The sequence below is a fragment of the Carettochelys insculpta genome, chromosome 11, assembly GCF_033958435.1.
Source record: "Carettochelys insculpta isolate YL-2023 chromosome 11, ASM3395843v1, whole genome shotgun sequence".
In the NCBI taxonomy this organism is placed as follows: Eukaryota; Metazoa; Chordata; order Testudines; family Carettochelyidae; genus Carettochelys; species Carettochelys insculpta.
Genome location: NC_134147.1, coordinates 21,100,778 through 21,116,433, shown reverse-complemented (window position 1 = coordinate 21,116,433; position 15,656 = coordinate 21,100,778). Strand labels below are relative to the sequence as shown.

General features: G+C 44.3%; 1 protein-coding gene across 4 annotated transcripts in view; it reads left to right on the top strand.

Moving 5' to 3' along the window:
- CARD19 (caspase recruitment domain family member 19) overlaps window positions 1-6,390 on the top strand; it is a 41,269-nt gene extending 34,879 nt beyond the window's left edge. For 2 of the 4 annotated variants that reach the window (XM_075005793.1, XM_075005791.1), the window contains one exon: window positions 1,510-6,389. In XM_075005793.1, the coding sequence (XP_074861894.1) occupies window positions 1,510-1,625 (116 nt within the window). In that variant the 3' untranslated portion in view covers window positions 1,626-6,389. Of the gene's footprint in view, window positions 1-1,509 lie in introns of all 4 variants that reach the window. The other 2 variants (XM_075005794.1, XM_075005792.1) reach the window with 2 other exon arrangements.
- Window positions 6,391-15,656: the final 9,266 nt, after the last annotated feature.

Below are 15,656 nucleotides of genomic sequence, written 5' to 3'. Positions count from 1 at the left end.
GGTCTGCTTGTTATGAGAATTAAGGATTTGTGCATTACTCAGGGCTTTATCGTGTTGCTGCAGAATTTGCATTGTTTGTGTACTGCTGTAACCCAGGTAATCAGCTCCAGAATTGTTTTAAAGGGAAGTTTCTCCAGCCCTTTATCAAAGTAATGAATGCTAATGTGAGTAATCCATTGGCTCCAAGAGATGTGAATGAGTACTACACAGCATGGAGAAGGGTTTGACCCTTCAGTATAAAAGACTCCCAACAATATGGCATCTAGAGAAATAGGTATGGGGACACATTGATCTTTGACCATGTTCTCTTTTAAAGCATATTGAAAAATCAGTTGTAAATAGGGCGTAGATAAATATTTGTCAGTCTGTAACCTATTACTAATCCCATCACCCTGGTGTCTGAGCACCCACTGTCAGAAAATAAATCCTGGCAGATTCTCCTGACCCCGGAGCTGTGCTCCATACAGGGATATATGTGTGGGTGCAGGCAGGCACTCTCAGGACCTAGTGGTTGCCAAATGAGAGAATTTACCAGACCATGGCAGGTCAATTTTGTCTGGCAGCATTACCAACACTTCCACTGCTTACTGGGCTCTTAGAGACATTTGGGGTAAATTAAAGCAAAATAACAGCACAGAACACGGAGAGCCAGGACTGGTGGCTGTAAACAAACTTTATGGGACCCCAGGAATCTTGGCCGCACCCAGGATAAGTGGTCATATGGCTAACTAAAATTATGCTGGATTATGAATATTGCTGGATGAGAGAGTGTCGGACTAGAGAGGTTCAACCTGTATTTCAACTTTATTTGCTTCTCCTGTGGAAGGTACTGCTTGGGCCTTAATTATCCCAATTGTGTCCTAACTTGAGCTTTGTGTATTTACCATGAGGATGTTGGTGTTTTTCTTGTGGAGGAAATTCTTTAGTGTTAAGGTAGTTCAATTCTGGAACAGTCTTTCAAAGGAGGCCATGGAGTCCCCATCACTGGAGGTTTTTAAGAACAGGCTGGACAAACACCTGTTGGGGATGGTCTGCATTTACTTGGTCTTGCCTCTGTGCAGGGGTTGGATCTGAATACATCTGGAGTTCTCTCCCAGCCCTAGTTTTCTATGATTCTGCTGCCTTGAATCCTTCCTATTCTAACTTCAGTTGTACACAGTGTTCTTTATTCCTTCCTCAGAATGCTAATGCTAGCTGACAGATACTGGTCCCTGGGCAACTTAAGCCAAAGAGATCATTTGGATAAATACTGAATGTGTGTCAAAAGTGAAGCATAGATTTTTTTTTTCACTCAGGATTCTGAATTACTCCCCATAGATTACTTTTGCAAATCAAAGATCCCTTCGCTGGGTTTCCCCATTCAGTTCGTTTACAAAGTACTTAAAGGAACAACTTTCCCCAGGAACATTTTCATAAAGAATCTTTGCAAAACATTGTTTATTAAAACCGTACTTACCAATTGATAAGCCAACTTTTTTTTTCTCTCCTGTCTTTTTGCTTTTGTTTTAGATCCAAAAGTTATAGGAGGAGCCAAGAAAATATTGGGATTTTCTCCTATTATCATAGGAAGACATGTTAGAAATATTTGTATGGTATACATGGAAGACACATCAAGGAAAAACTAAGGAAAAGCTGCTTCTTCAGTCTTCTGCACAGTATACCTGCCAATGGAAAAACAAATATATACAAACACACTCTATATTTTGCCAAAGATATTGTTAACTCGCTTTAGCAGTAAATATGCTGCTTCAAGGTGCTTTACAAATGGTTGACTGTATATGAACTTGTGGAAAGGGATCATTTATTTTTGTAAATCCTTCTTTTAAAATATTTATCATTTGGTGATGACTATTTTTAATACATACGTTAAATGCATATCCCAAGCCATTATAGCTCTGAAGCTATGTGTGTGTGTTTGTGTTTTCTATTGGTGTAGAGGAACACAGCAGTCTAAAGAATGTAATTCTAGCTCATTTGACTGGGTCATTTAAGAATGACACTTGGAAAAACCAGAGCAACCCAAAGCCTTGCTAAGAAATGGATCTGATCCTTGCATCAGGATTGTTCATTCCTCTCTGTATTCTTTATACTGCATGGGCTCAGAGTTCTGGGCACTGTCCCTTCAAGGCTTATCACTGTATGTCTTCAAAACCTTGCAAGGATTCCTGACTGCCATGCTCCAGGAACTGTTGGCATTGTTATAAGATATTGATGTTAGGTAGGCTTCTGACAATGGCCCTTTGACTCTGTGGGATGGCAGAGCTTATTAAGCTTTTGCTGCTACCAAATAGGTTTTTCAGATTTACGTCGTAACTCCTTTTCAGGGAAGTTTGTGTCATTTTGGTATAGCCTGGAAACTGAAGCAACATATTTGACAAAGACTTGGGGTATGTCTACACAGCAAAGTTATTTCAAAATAGCTTTGCTAGCATCCACACAATGCAACCGCTACTTTGAAATAATTTTGAAATAGTGATTAGCTTATTTTGAAAGAGGTAAACCTCCTTGCACTAAGAATAGAACCTGTGTTGAAATAGCTATTTCTAATGTGGTCTGTGTAGACAGGGGCTGGGTCTACACTTGCCACGGAAGATCAAACGCTTACATTCAATCTTCTGGGGTGCTGTTTCATGCATGTGTGAAATGGTGCACTCCAGGGTCAATGTTGACCCCAGAACTTCTTTTGAGTGGCAAGGTATTAAGGAAGGTTGATGGGAGCAGTGCTCCCGTTGACCTTCTGTCCTGAAGACAGGCCCAGAAGTCAATGGCTGCAAAGTCAATTTTTGGCACACAATTGCCATGCCAAAAGTTGCGTAGCAGCTGTCGACATTCCAGGTAAGCGTAGATGCAGCTAGGGAATAGAGCCTATTTCAAAATAAGCCATAGTGTGTCCAATGGCTCTACTTCAAAATAGGCGCTGTTGTGTGTAGATGCTGTATTTTGGAATAGTGCTCAGCTATTTCAAAATGCATTTTGTGTATAGCAGCGTTATTTCGGAATAAGCTGTTCCAGAAGATCTCTTCTGGAATATCTTATTGTGAAATAAGGCTGCTGTGTAGACGTAGCCTTAGGAACTAATCCAAGCAGCATGACATGCTCATGTTCCTGGCTGAAAAGATACATTGAAAAGATGTATTTTAACATGGAGTGTTGCCAGATTTTCTCAGGTGGGTTGGTCACACGTTAGATTGCTTCCTCTGTGGGTAAAATCCTGAAAAAACTTGTGAAAGTCTTAACAGGCAAAGCCTATGTGGGAAGCACAGAGAGTCAGGACTGAAAATACTTCTGGGAAGGGATGTTGGTTTGTTTTGCTTTTAAGGTGCAATTCTTCACATATTGATGTAATAGGTGTTTTGTTTTTCCCTCCTGTTCCTTCTGCCCTTGTTCTTGTTCCTAAACCTGGTTACAGGTAGTGACATTCACAATGGATGGGTTCTCACATGACCTAGTTGAGAGCATAAAAGAAGCTGAGGAGACCCTTTCCAAGCCACTTGGTGGGGCATTCTCTTCACCAGTCCCATCCTCACGAGGTTGTCTTGTCCATCAGTTTTAACTGAACAGCCATTCCTTGATATGCCTTTATATCTACATGGTCATATTTAACCATAGTAACAAGTATTGGCTTCATGTATTTCTGATTCTCAAGTCTTTCCTGGTTCACCCCAGTCTTGTCTACATCGGAAAGTTATACCAATAGAAACTAAGGTGTGGATTTAAATCACTATAGTTATGTTGGTATAACTCCATGTGTGGACACTTATTCTGGAATAAGAGTGGGATTTTTGGAGTTTATGGGAGTTTATGTCTGGGATTAGACTCTTGAGGTCCCTTCAAGTTCTAGTACTCTGTGATTCTATTCAATGTCAAATTGGAAAAGGTGGAATCTAAATCGAATTAAAAAAAACAAGCCTCTCATTCTGTAATAAGTCTCCACGGGGGAATTGTACTGATATAACTATGGTGGTTTAACTCTACTGGCATAATTATATCAATATAACAGGTGAAATATCCTGTGCAGACAGGCCACAACCTATGAACTCTCTCAGGGTTTCTAGGACTACCCCTGATATTGCTGCGTCTTAGGGCAAAACCTATATACCCGTCCTGTTTTGCCGCATTTATAGATCCATCTTTCTCTGGTCTCATCTTTCTGAAAATCAGGAAAAGTCTGCAAACCCTTTGCCCTTCTGGTTACCATATGAAAGGGCCCAGTCTTTTCCAATGGGGTAGAATATAGATTTTTATTGTCTCCTGGTGTCCAGTGTGGCATTTCAAGGCCTTTCCATGCTGGAACCTGATAGGACATCATCTCTTTAAGAGCCTTGCGCCTACAGTCCTTTCTTCGTTCAGCCAGGCCCTCTTGTTCTAGGATCATCCTGAAATCTCTGGAACTTGTCAGCCTGTTGAGTGTCATCTGTCTGCTGCCTCTCTTCTGTCCCAGCCCATAGAACAGTCAGTCGCTTTAGTATTGCCCTCACTTGATCAGGTGTATCTGGTTTAGCAGCTGTCCCTAAAGGACTCAAGACTTATACTTTGTCCCACTCTTTAACCTCTGGTCTGTACGTGCGGGTTGATAGAAAGGATCCTTGGTACAGCTCCTCCAGCACTGTCAGCAAGTGTCTCTTCTGACATCTTGATGGGTAGGAGTCCCCATCACCATCCAAAGAGTAGCAAGAAGTTGCACAAAGGTCCTTGCACTGAGCTGTTTAGTTGCAGACTATAACCTCCAATGTTTTGATTGACCCTTTCCCCTCATTCTAATCCAAAGTGGACTTCATTCCCTTTAGAGCCTGACAGCCCAGGCATGACCCCCTTTGGCAAAGCGCCTGGACAAACCATTTGGCTTATATATAACACCAGTACTCTAGTCGGTCCAGTGAAGACTAAAAGCCCTTTGCTGATTCTGCCCTTCCTCAGCTTAGGAGGGAAAAGGAAGAGGAGCTGCAATAATCAACAAACTAACCAGTCAAAACACATTGTTCGCCTGATGAAATGTCTAAATCACTGTGTTTTCAGCAGAGCTCCTCACTTACATAGACATACAGAGCAAGGTCTGGAGTGGATCACAGCACAAAGTTAATATGTGACATTAGCTGAACAGGAATAAAGACTGTGCAAATGAAATAACCTCATTTAGCTTTACGCAGCCGAGCAGTGTGTTTAGTTGCTTTTTCCTCTGTCTGCACCATCATTGCTCATGTCTATTTCCACCTATTAGCCACAGGGTCGGGGAATCTTATTATGGGAAAAACTGTGACCATGCTTGCAGCATTTCCTACAACATTGCCGTGGGCTAGGTCTACACTACAACAATCCTGCTAAGGAAGATATTCTGGAAGAGATCTTCTGAAAACACTTGTTTCGAAAGAGCGTGGCCACACACAAAAAGTGGATTGAAAGATCGATCCGCTCTTTTGATAGAGAGGGGCCACACAGCCCCCACCCCCCTTTCAAAAGAACAGGCCAGGCATTGAAAAATCCAGTGCTGTGAAGACTACTGCTCTTTCCAAAAAAAGGGTTCCCTGGTCATCTGCATGCTTTTTTTTCCTGAAAGAATCTTTCCAAAAAAGGCACTCTTCCTGATCCGGGAGCGGAAGAGGACTTCCCGAAGAAGAGCCGCGTTCTTTCAATTTCGAATCGAAAAAGCACATTTTGTATGTAGACAGTCCACATGTTCTTTGGAAAAAGGGCTGCATTTTCTGATAGAACTCGCCAGTGAAGCCCCAGTCATGATGTGTCAGCAGTGAGCACAATCCATGGCTGTGCTTCATAGTTACCCACTGATCCAGCAAGATGCTCTCTTCAGGTTGGAAAGTGCTTTAATTACAGTCTGTTCTTCCCGCATCTTGCCCTGTAGTTAAAATCTGAGCGATTTTCTTCCTGCTATATCAGTCTCTAATTTAGAACCAAATGTGCTTCTCTGAGCGCTGCTTAAATCCTGCAGGGGCTCCTCCCTCAGGGGGGAAACTGAAATAAAACGCTTCCAACATGTGAGAGGGTTTTAAATCTTTGGGCCAAGCTGTATGGGAAACCTCACTAGAGTGAGATGATTCTATTTATAGCACAACCGCTGTACAAATCAGAGTCAGCTACATCTCCTTTTAATGCAAATACAGCAGCCTAGTTACTAGACAGCAGCTTCTCTGGGTCTAGATCGGGGTGGAGAAGCTTTTTTGGGTTGGGGCCACTGACCCACAGAAAAAGGCATTCCTGTTATTCTCCTCGCATCCAGCTCCAGCACCTATGGGGGGCAGAACTAGTACATTTTGTGGCCCCCCTTAGGCTTTGGGGTGGGCCAAAAATAAGTGGGTCAGTGTGGGAAGGGGCTGCCAGGAAGTCATGTTGTGGTGTGGGGTCTGGGCAGGAGGGAGGGCGCAGGAGCAGACTGGGAGTTTGCGGCTCTGGAGGAATGCAAGAGCAGGCTGTGGGGGGGGGGTCAGCAGTAGGGGGGGCAGAAGCCAGGTGGGGGTCTGGGTGGGAAGGGGTGCTGGAGCAGTCTGGAGGTGTGGGATCTAGGCAATGGGGGGGATTACCTAGTGCAGCTCCTGGGGGAACACATCCCTTTGTGTCCTGCAGCACTCCCAGGCACCACCCTGCTCTTCTCCTATTGGCTGATGTTCTGGCCAATCAGAGTGGTAGAGGAAAATCCTCCAGCCAGTGCTTCTCGGTGCTAGTGAGGGAGACAGGGAGCAACAGTGTGTGGAACCACTTCTTCCCCCAGGCAGAGTCCGTGAGCCAGATCCAGCCCCAGCTTGCTTGACTCTGGCCCACAAGGCTCAGGGCTACACACCCTCCACCCCACAATGGGCCAGATGCTGGAGGGGAGCCGTGAGCCTCGGAGTCCTGATGCAGACAAGCCGTGGGCTGGATCTGGACTGCAGACTGTAGGTTCTTCATCCCAGCTCTAGATTATCCACCCTACTGGTCCCCAGGCAAAATACTTTACATTGTGGTTTGTTGTGAGTTAGTGTTGAAATCCTACAGAAAGAATCAGTGTCCTGTATGCTTGGAAGGCTGCTTCTACCACACTAACTCACTGAGGAGTCAGTGAGTCCACCAGCAATCCCACTGCAGTACCCCTGGAGTAGACTCCTACTCAATGTAAGGAAGGCAGAATGCGCTCCTGACACTGGAGGGGCCTGGCACCTCAGAGCTATTTAGATGCCTTAGAAATCAGAGCAAGGTTGCTGCTTAAATAGTTCTGAGCATTTGGGCCTGGTTTCTTCAAAGAACATGGCTTTGCAATCAGAAGAGCTTGGCTGATGGCTTAGGTTGTATTCTTTCCTTGTGCGGGGTTACATTTCACACAAATCTCCTGGGATGGCCAATTATTAGATTCCCAGCTGAGGGAGTCCACATGTAACTTGAAGTAGGATTTGGCTGTAAATCTCCACACACAAGGTAAAATCTTCGTTATACTTTTGTTTTCAGGGCAAATTTATTTTTGGGCCAGTATGGCCAGTGGGAGAACTCCAACAGTAAATAAGAGAAAACTGCTTGTTCTCTTTTTGCTGATTCTGGCATTACATGGAGATAGAAACTGACTTATTTTTCATAGATACATATAATTTTTACACAATGTATTGCACAGTTAGCGTATGCAGTGTTGTAGCCATGTTGGCCAGGTAAGGTAATATCTTTTATTGGACCAGCTTCTGTTAGACATTTGTCTCACCAGTGAGATCTTGACCTAGGGAAATGTATTACTTCACCCAACTTGTTGCTCTTGTACAATTACTGAGTTTTCTCCCACAGCCTTTCTGCTCCCCACCAAGTGGTGAAAGGGGTGTGTAGCGCAGTGGACAGCACTCCTAACGTGTGTCTGAGGAGGATTTAATGCCTCTAAGAGCTGCAGGTTGGCCACCCCTGTTCTAGAGTTTTGTGGGTGCACCAAGGGGAAGCGTAGCAGGCCTGCCCGCCCCGAAGTCGATGTGATCCAATCAAAGTGAATTCTGTCACTCTTTGGAACTTCTTTTTTCCTCTGGTTTATATCATGAATGGGCTATTTGCTTTAGATCAAAACTGAATGGCCTCCACTCGCCTCCATTAGGAAGCCAAACTTCACCTGTTTTCAAGGACAAGAGAGGGGTGATTGTCTGAGCTTAATCCTCTAAGCTAAAGTGAGCATATAACTAAACCAGGCTGAGTGGGCCAAAGGGATTGAAAAACAAAAGGACACATCACACAATAGGTTTGTACAACTGCATTGGAAGGGAACCACAGCACGATTGAAAATGTGATTTGTCCCCAAGCAAGAACTGAATTAAAGTGTTAAACTTCCCTGAGGAACATACTGGCTTACCCTTCTGCTTTAGCGCGGCTGTGCAAAGCCACGTCTGAGAGATGGCTACTGGGTTCCCACTGCTTTCATTGGGACTTAGCAGCTTTGAAAATTTCAGCTTTTGTGTCTTATTTGTTGTACTGCACTGTATGCAAGCATCACTTACAGCTTTGATTTGGGATTTTGTGTATAGCAATAATAGCAAAATGATGATAAAATATACTATGAATAAGGAATCATGTAAACATAGATTTTTGTATCCGAGAATTGTATGTCCAGCCCAGGAAATTCATGGAATTCTTGAGACATCTGGCCAGTGTTAATATTACAGTAAGACATGCAAGCTAGCTAGCAAACTGCACGGTTTCAATATTTCATAGTCAAAGAACCTTGCTCAAGTCTTCTGGTGATAACATTTAAAATGTAAGGGTCATGTGAGTTAAAAGAAATGTTATTATAAAGTAAAAACATACAAAGCTGTTAATTCAAATTCAATTTTAAGAATTTAAAGATGTGTTGGGAAGAATATACTGTTGTGGGGTTTTTTTATGTATTTTGTGCTTTGTATTGAAACAAAGAAGTGCCCTTCAATGTGTTATGTTGCCTCTGAAAGGCTGCTGCATACAGGGGCTGTAGTATATTTAGGGACCTACTGTATTCAAGGCCAAGGAAAACATGTCACAGGCCATGAAATCTGGTCTTTGGTGTGCTGTTACCCTACACTATATAGATTTCACGGCGGAAACCAGAATTTCTCAAATTGGGATCCTGACCCAAAAAGGACATCTCAGGGGTTCACAGATTACTTTAGAGAGAATGGTGTGAATGCATCCTTATTTCTGCACCACCTTCAGAGCTGTGTGACTGGCAAATGGCAGATGTTGGCCAAGGACCCAGCTCTGCAGGCAACACCCTGCCAGCAGCAGCCCAGAAAGATGATAGTACCATATCATGCCAACCTTCTCTGTTACCTTCAGAGACGGGTGGCCAGTGAGTGAAGCTGTTGACTGAGGGCCCTGCTCAGCAGGCATCAGCGCAAAAGTAAGGTTGGCAACACCATACTTGGCCATCCTTTCTTCTGCACTACTGCTGATGGTAGCTCTGCTTTGAGAGCTGGGCTCCTGGTCAACATCTACCATTCTCCAGCTACCCAGCTCTGAAGGCATTACGACCACCTGCAGCAAGAACTTTGCAACCCCACTGCGACTGGGGGTGCCTGGTGCAGCCCTCACTGGAAATGTCAAGGTCAGGGCAGGCTGCAAAAAGGAAGAGCAGATACCCCTAACGCTAGTAGGCAACACTGAAGTTAGGTTTCCCACCCACTGTGCTTCTGAGCCCCACATTGGCTATGAAGAAACCCAAGAAAGAAATCCCGCAGTCACTTTTATTGCATCCCAGTCTCTGGCTCCCAGTCGTACCTAGATCTAGTACAGTGAGAAGTCATTTAAAACTCTGTTCACCTGTACAAAATGTTTTCCTGACCCCCAAAGGGCCCCCCACCTTACTGGATCAGTATAGTTTTGGGTCTTACCCAAAATACAGGCTGCCAACCAACCCTTTAGTGTGTAAACCAATAGGCTTATGATAATGAGACAATAAAAAACAAAAAACAAGCAGTCCTGTAGCACCTTAAAGACTAACAAATTGATTTACTAGGTAACGAGCTTTTGTGGGTAAGACAATGTTAAAATGGGTCTTACCCATGAAAGCTCATTACCTAATAAATAAAATGATTAAGTCTTTACGATGCTAAAGGACTGCTGCTTTTTTGTGAAGCTAAAGACTAACGGGGCTACCCCTCTGAGAATAAAAACAAGCACAATGTTAAATTGTAAAGCAGTCACATACATACAACAACTTCAAAGCCCATCAGGTAATCGTACTGGCTTGCAAGTACCTCTGTGATAAATTCACTGCTCAGATGGGCCACTGAGTCCCTTGTTCAGAGCTTCATTTGGAGAAAAGTTACTCCAGAGGGAAGAAGCAGAAATGAAGACAAGATGGAGAAGATGCATCAGCCTTTTATATTCCTTCTGCCATGTGGCTCCTACTTCCTTTGTCCCAAACAGAAATTGCCTGGAAGCCTGTAGAGTTCTGTCCATAATGATATCCCTACATGCCTTGCTAAGTCATAAGGCATAATCTTTTCCTTCTCTCAATGGAACAACTGAATAGCTGCTGGGACTTGACGGACTCTCAAGCAGACTAGTGCATTACCAAACTCTCTGGGGGCTGTGTCTAAACTGTGAGGAACTGTTAGCAAAAGGCACACGAATTGCACTTGGCGATTTGGACATCTTTTGCTGACAGTTCTGCTGGGAGAGGCTTTCCCATCATTCGGACCATCCATAGAGGGCCAAATGTTCAGGAAAGCGCCTCTGTCAAGACGCTTGTGCCTCGTGGCATGAGGTATACAGGGATGTTGGCAGTACGTATCCGCTTTTCCAAAAGTGGTCTTTGGATGCAGACTTAGCCTGGGTGTCACCCAGAAGCGCAGCATCAGCTTTGTAATACAGGCACACATCCATGACCATAACCCAAAATACAAAAGTGATACAAACATATAAATGAGTATTGGGCAGATTATGACTTTTTTTTTGCAGGTGTCTTTCATGGTATATCTGGCGCAACTCATTGCCATTCTATAATATTGATTTTCATAATATCTTAAAGGGTCCCCCAGATTCCATGAAGAGTCACTCCACCCACATCCTTTTGGGCCAGGACCCCTACAATTACAATATCATGAAATGTCAGATTTAAATACCTGATATCATGAAATTAAATCCTGTGACTGATATTGACCAAAATGGACCATGAATTGGATAGGGCCCTAACTGTGCTACACAAGGATGAATATTATGTTTGGGACAACGAGTTATCACAAGTTACTTTCTCATCATCATTTTTGTTTGAAATGCATTTACAGTCTTTCTTGTTAATCTGTTCATCAATCTTAAATTAAGCATGATATATTGGTTCATGAGCAGGTCTCTGGTTGTTAGATACTGGCTTTACACATATTTGTTGACTTTCATTTTAAACACCTTCATTCAGAGTAGTATCAGAGCAGTAGCCTCTGGTCCTCTGTACTATATTACCGGGTCTGGACTGAAAATTCTGTAGATCTGAAGAAGTGTGTCTGTCCCATGAAAGCTCATCACCTAATAAATCATTTTGTTAGTCTTTAAAGTGTTACGTGACCTTTATTCAGGGATAAAACCTGAACGCTCTGATGTGCAAAACTCTTCCTTGAAACAATGGCCTCAGGAATTGCTTTCACCCTGCCAAAGAGGTACAAGTGCAATGACTGGCCTGCCCAAGCCTTTTGTGTATATATATATATATCCCTCAGGAGTGAACTGTCCCATGCATTTTAATGGGGTGTTAAGGAGTCACATTTCTCGCAATTCCACCGGCACCATTCACAGAAGAATGCTTTATTTCCACACCACACCAGAGCCACTAGGTTAGGCAAAACGGGGGGGAGGGGGTAGGGCGCAGCACAGTTAAGAAGAGACCCCTGCGTCTTCCAGTAGCCAAAGAAAAGAAGGCCCCAGTCTACAGTACCTGCTTCTCTGGAGGCGGGGGGCGGGGTGGTCAGGGGGTGCACCCCTGCTAGCCCAAGCGAGGGGTAGAACGTTAGCGCAGTGGCATGGAATGTTCATATGTTACTATGTGGCTGTATCTCCAGATTACCTTATGCTTCCCATTGCAGCCAGAGCTATCAGTGCCTTGCTTTAGCTGATGCTAATTAGCATTTGTGGTGTGTGTGTGCAATTTTTGTGTACATGCTGCTGACCTATAATGATTTAGACCAGTGGTGGGCAGCCTGCAGTTCACAGGCTGCATGTGGCCCACTGGGGAACTACCTGGAGCCTGGGCACCCTCAGCTCCCCCAATGCACGCGGACCTTTCATGCACTGGGGCACCAGAGCCCCACACTTCCTAAGCCTCCCCCTCAGTTCTATTGTAGCACAGCGAGTCGCCTGATACACACACTGGCCCTGCTGCTGCTCCTCCTCCCTCCCAGAGCTGGAACGCTGCACATCAGCTGTTCACAACATTCCAGCTCTGGGAGGGATGGGAAGAAGTGAGGCCAGTGCACGACTCAGGTGATTTGTGCGCTCCGAAAGTGCTGGAAGGGAAATGGAGGAGCAGGTAAGCATGAGGCTCCAAGGCATGGGGGAGGCGAACAACACGGCACTGCAGGTGGAACCCCAGTGGGCCATGGGCTGCTGCAGGCCACTGAAGTGAAGGAGGCCTATTCACGCAGCCCATCCACTGTTCCTAGTTGCCCCCGCACCCCCCGATTCAGATAAAGTGTGTATTTATGAACAGGTTCATTTTTGCAGGGGTCTCTAAGTCATCTGGGTTGCAAACCTTAAGCAGGAGCTAATCACTTCAAGAACTTTCCCAGCCATGTCCTGATCCCCAGATATTTTCCATACCTTTTGGCGCCCTCCCCACCTAGCCATTGGGGCTGGCCATTCTTCCACCCAGTGAGGTTTAACAGATTTTTTCTGAACGAATGAGCCTTCATGTTTTGAGTGCTTGAAACTTCAGTTAAGTAAATCAACTTAAAATCCAGCTGTAAAACTCCAAGATAGAAAGGCGGGCAGTAAGGACCTGGCAAACTCTTCTCTTGATCAACCCAATGAAGGGGCCTGGGGAATACACCAGGTCCTTTAACCCAAACCCAGATTAAATGTGGCAGGCTCCTGGATGCCTGAGCTGTGAGATCATTCTAGCCTGATTTAGCTGGCATGAAAAGGTAGCTCTAGTGTCGTTTTCAAAGAAGGTCTATGCACAAACCGAGCAGAAGCAGAACCAGGCTCCCAATGACCAATGCTTAATGTGCTACGAAAGTGTTTCTCCAAAGTTCTATACTGCTGCTGAAAGATCAGCTCTCTTCACTGTGTAGCTACTTGGCTTTAAGTCTTATCCACAATACAAGCAAACAACATTTGAAACACACGTGCTGAACATTTTGTTTATATTAAATTGATGGGTGAGAATAATACATTCTGGGTCATCCTTCCTAAAGGCTCTAAACCCAGCTCTGAAACTGTGTCCAATTATGCATAGGCAGATTCTGTTCCCTACTCCAGCTGCCCATCCCACACACTCCACTTTTAACAAGATAAGCAGCCTTCTCAGGTGCTATTTGTGTTGCTAGGTGAGCAGTCTACTGAGCTGTGGCATCCATATGATGTTTTCCTTTGAAAACATGGACTGCTGCACATTTAGAGGCCATTTAAAAAAAAACTGCCTTTCAATATCTCTTTCCATTGTCAAATGAAAAATAACCACATCTGCTAATGGCTAGCGCATGGGAGATGGATCAATAGGTGCGAGGTGCCATCTTCATTTCCTTCACTAAATCACTCGTTCAGGTTTCAGAAGTGCCTAAGTCTCATTGGTTCCTAATGCCCTAGGAAATTATGAAAATATGTCCACGTGCCTCAGTTTTCCCATATATAAAAAGGAGCCAGTGTTGTCTACCCAACAGGGAAGGCTGTATGGCTGGTTTGCTTATTTGCAAAGTGTTTAGATATTCTGAATGAAATGTTCTGTATAAACAAACTGAGTTACTAATCATTAGTAATTCAGGGCAGCACACACTGAGAAACTTTCAGCCACCGTATTACTTACTAAACCAACCTACAGTTTCCAATATCATTCATTAAGCTCGTTACTCTGCCCACTCCTCTGAGGCTTCTTTCGCTGCCCTAGAAGAATCAAGGATTCTCCTTTTCATGTCCCTAGTTGTAGTTTCCCTTCAGGTGGGGGGAAAGGGGTGGCGGGGCGTACCACATCGCAGAGAGAGGACGCTCCTACATTAATGCTGATAAGCATACTGCAAATGGATAATGCTTGGCAAATAAAGCATGGCACTCTGGCATAGAATCTCTTAGGAAGAGAGGGCACACTGCTTTGCGATACTGATGAAGGGCACAAAGATTTGCAAGGCTTTGGCGGTCAGAGGACAATAGAACTGGCAGATCAGGACAAGGACTATTAAAGCAGCACCAGCCTGAAAGGCAAAACGTCAGTCTATTTCATTCTTCCCCAGAAGTCAATTGTGCCACCAGGCATGGCAAGGAGACTTTCTGCAACAGAAGTGGCAGTTTCTACACTGCCTCTGAAAACAGCTGACAAGTCAACAGCAGTCTCTGATGCATAAGTGTTTGGCCAAAGAGAGAAGAATGACCGATAGGAGGGCTTTTGCCTCCAGTTGTAACATTAATGGTGGAGATCCAGATGGAGTGAGTAGAGAGGTGTTGCGGTAGAAAGATGCCTCATAGAAATAGGGATAAAGAAGATGAATATAGTTCAGTCTTTAAGACCACCACACATTTGTCTGCAGTCTTGATTACAAGCTAGGTAGCGCCTCATTTCCCAGTGACTGTCTCTTCCGTGATCATTCCTCAAGGTGACTGACTACAAAAAGAGACGTGTCTGGGATTTTTTTTTTAATTTATTTTTTTATTTGCCAGTGTAGGTAGCAAAAGCTAAGCTAGTAAGAAAACAATCAGCAGGCATGCTACTGTTGTCAGGACAGAGCTTCAAGTCATGCAAATCAGTGTCACCCCTCTGAATTGGCTACACCAATTTATTCCAGCTGCAGATCGGGCCCCCTCAGCTGGAAGGGAGTCCTTTATGATGAATCCACCAAGCAAGCTGCTCTGGAAGCAGAACACTGCAAGATGTGTATATGCAAAAAAGGCCTCCTTAGAGTTTGATTCTGCAGTTTCTTCCATTAACATTGTGTCTAGCAAATCTCAATCTAGCATGTGCATTTGAGGGTCATCTTGCCCTTTGATAGTTACCATCAGTGGATGACAGGTGCCCTCAAAGTAGGAGAATGTAACAGGGTAGCCTAGCACTTGGGATAGCTGCTTAGGAAGTAGAACTAACTAGTTCTTGAGCTGCACTGGGGAGAGTGGTAGTTTTCTTTGAGCCTGGACTTGAGGCTGTGAATGTTCACAAAGGCCCAGATTATTAAAGGAAATGATGCCTCTACATACTGGAAAGCAATGAGGATGAGGGGCAGCAGTCCCTGTAACCTGTGCACTTGTGTGGCCACTCAGCGGAGATTTAAATGCAATCCAGCTGACTAGCAGAGCACCCACAGCTAGGATTTGCATTGCCATTGGTGGTGCACATTCATACATGCATTGGTGCACATAACAAAATTATTCCACACATGAATGAAAAATGTGCAAATGGCTGGAAAAGCTTAGAGGGAACATTGTGAGAGGCCCTATGGACATTTGAGCTTCTGGGCTGTAAAACATTACATGGAGCATTTCATCGATGCAGCTCCGTGCTTTACAAACAGTGACAGGCAATAAGTTAGACACTTCAGGAA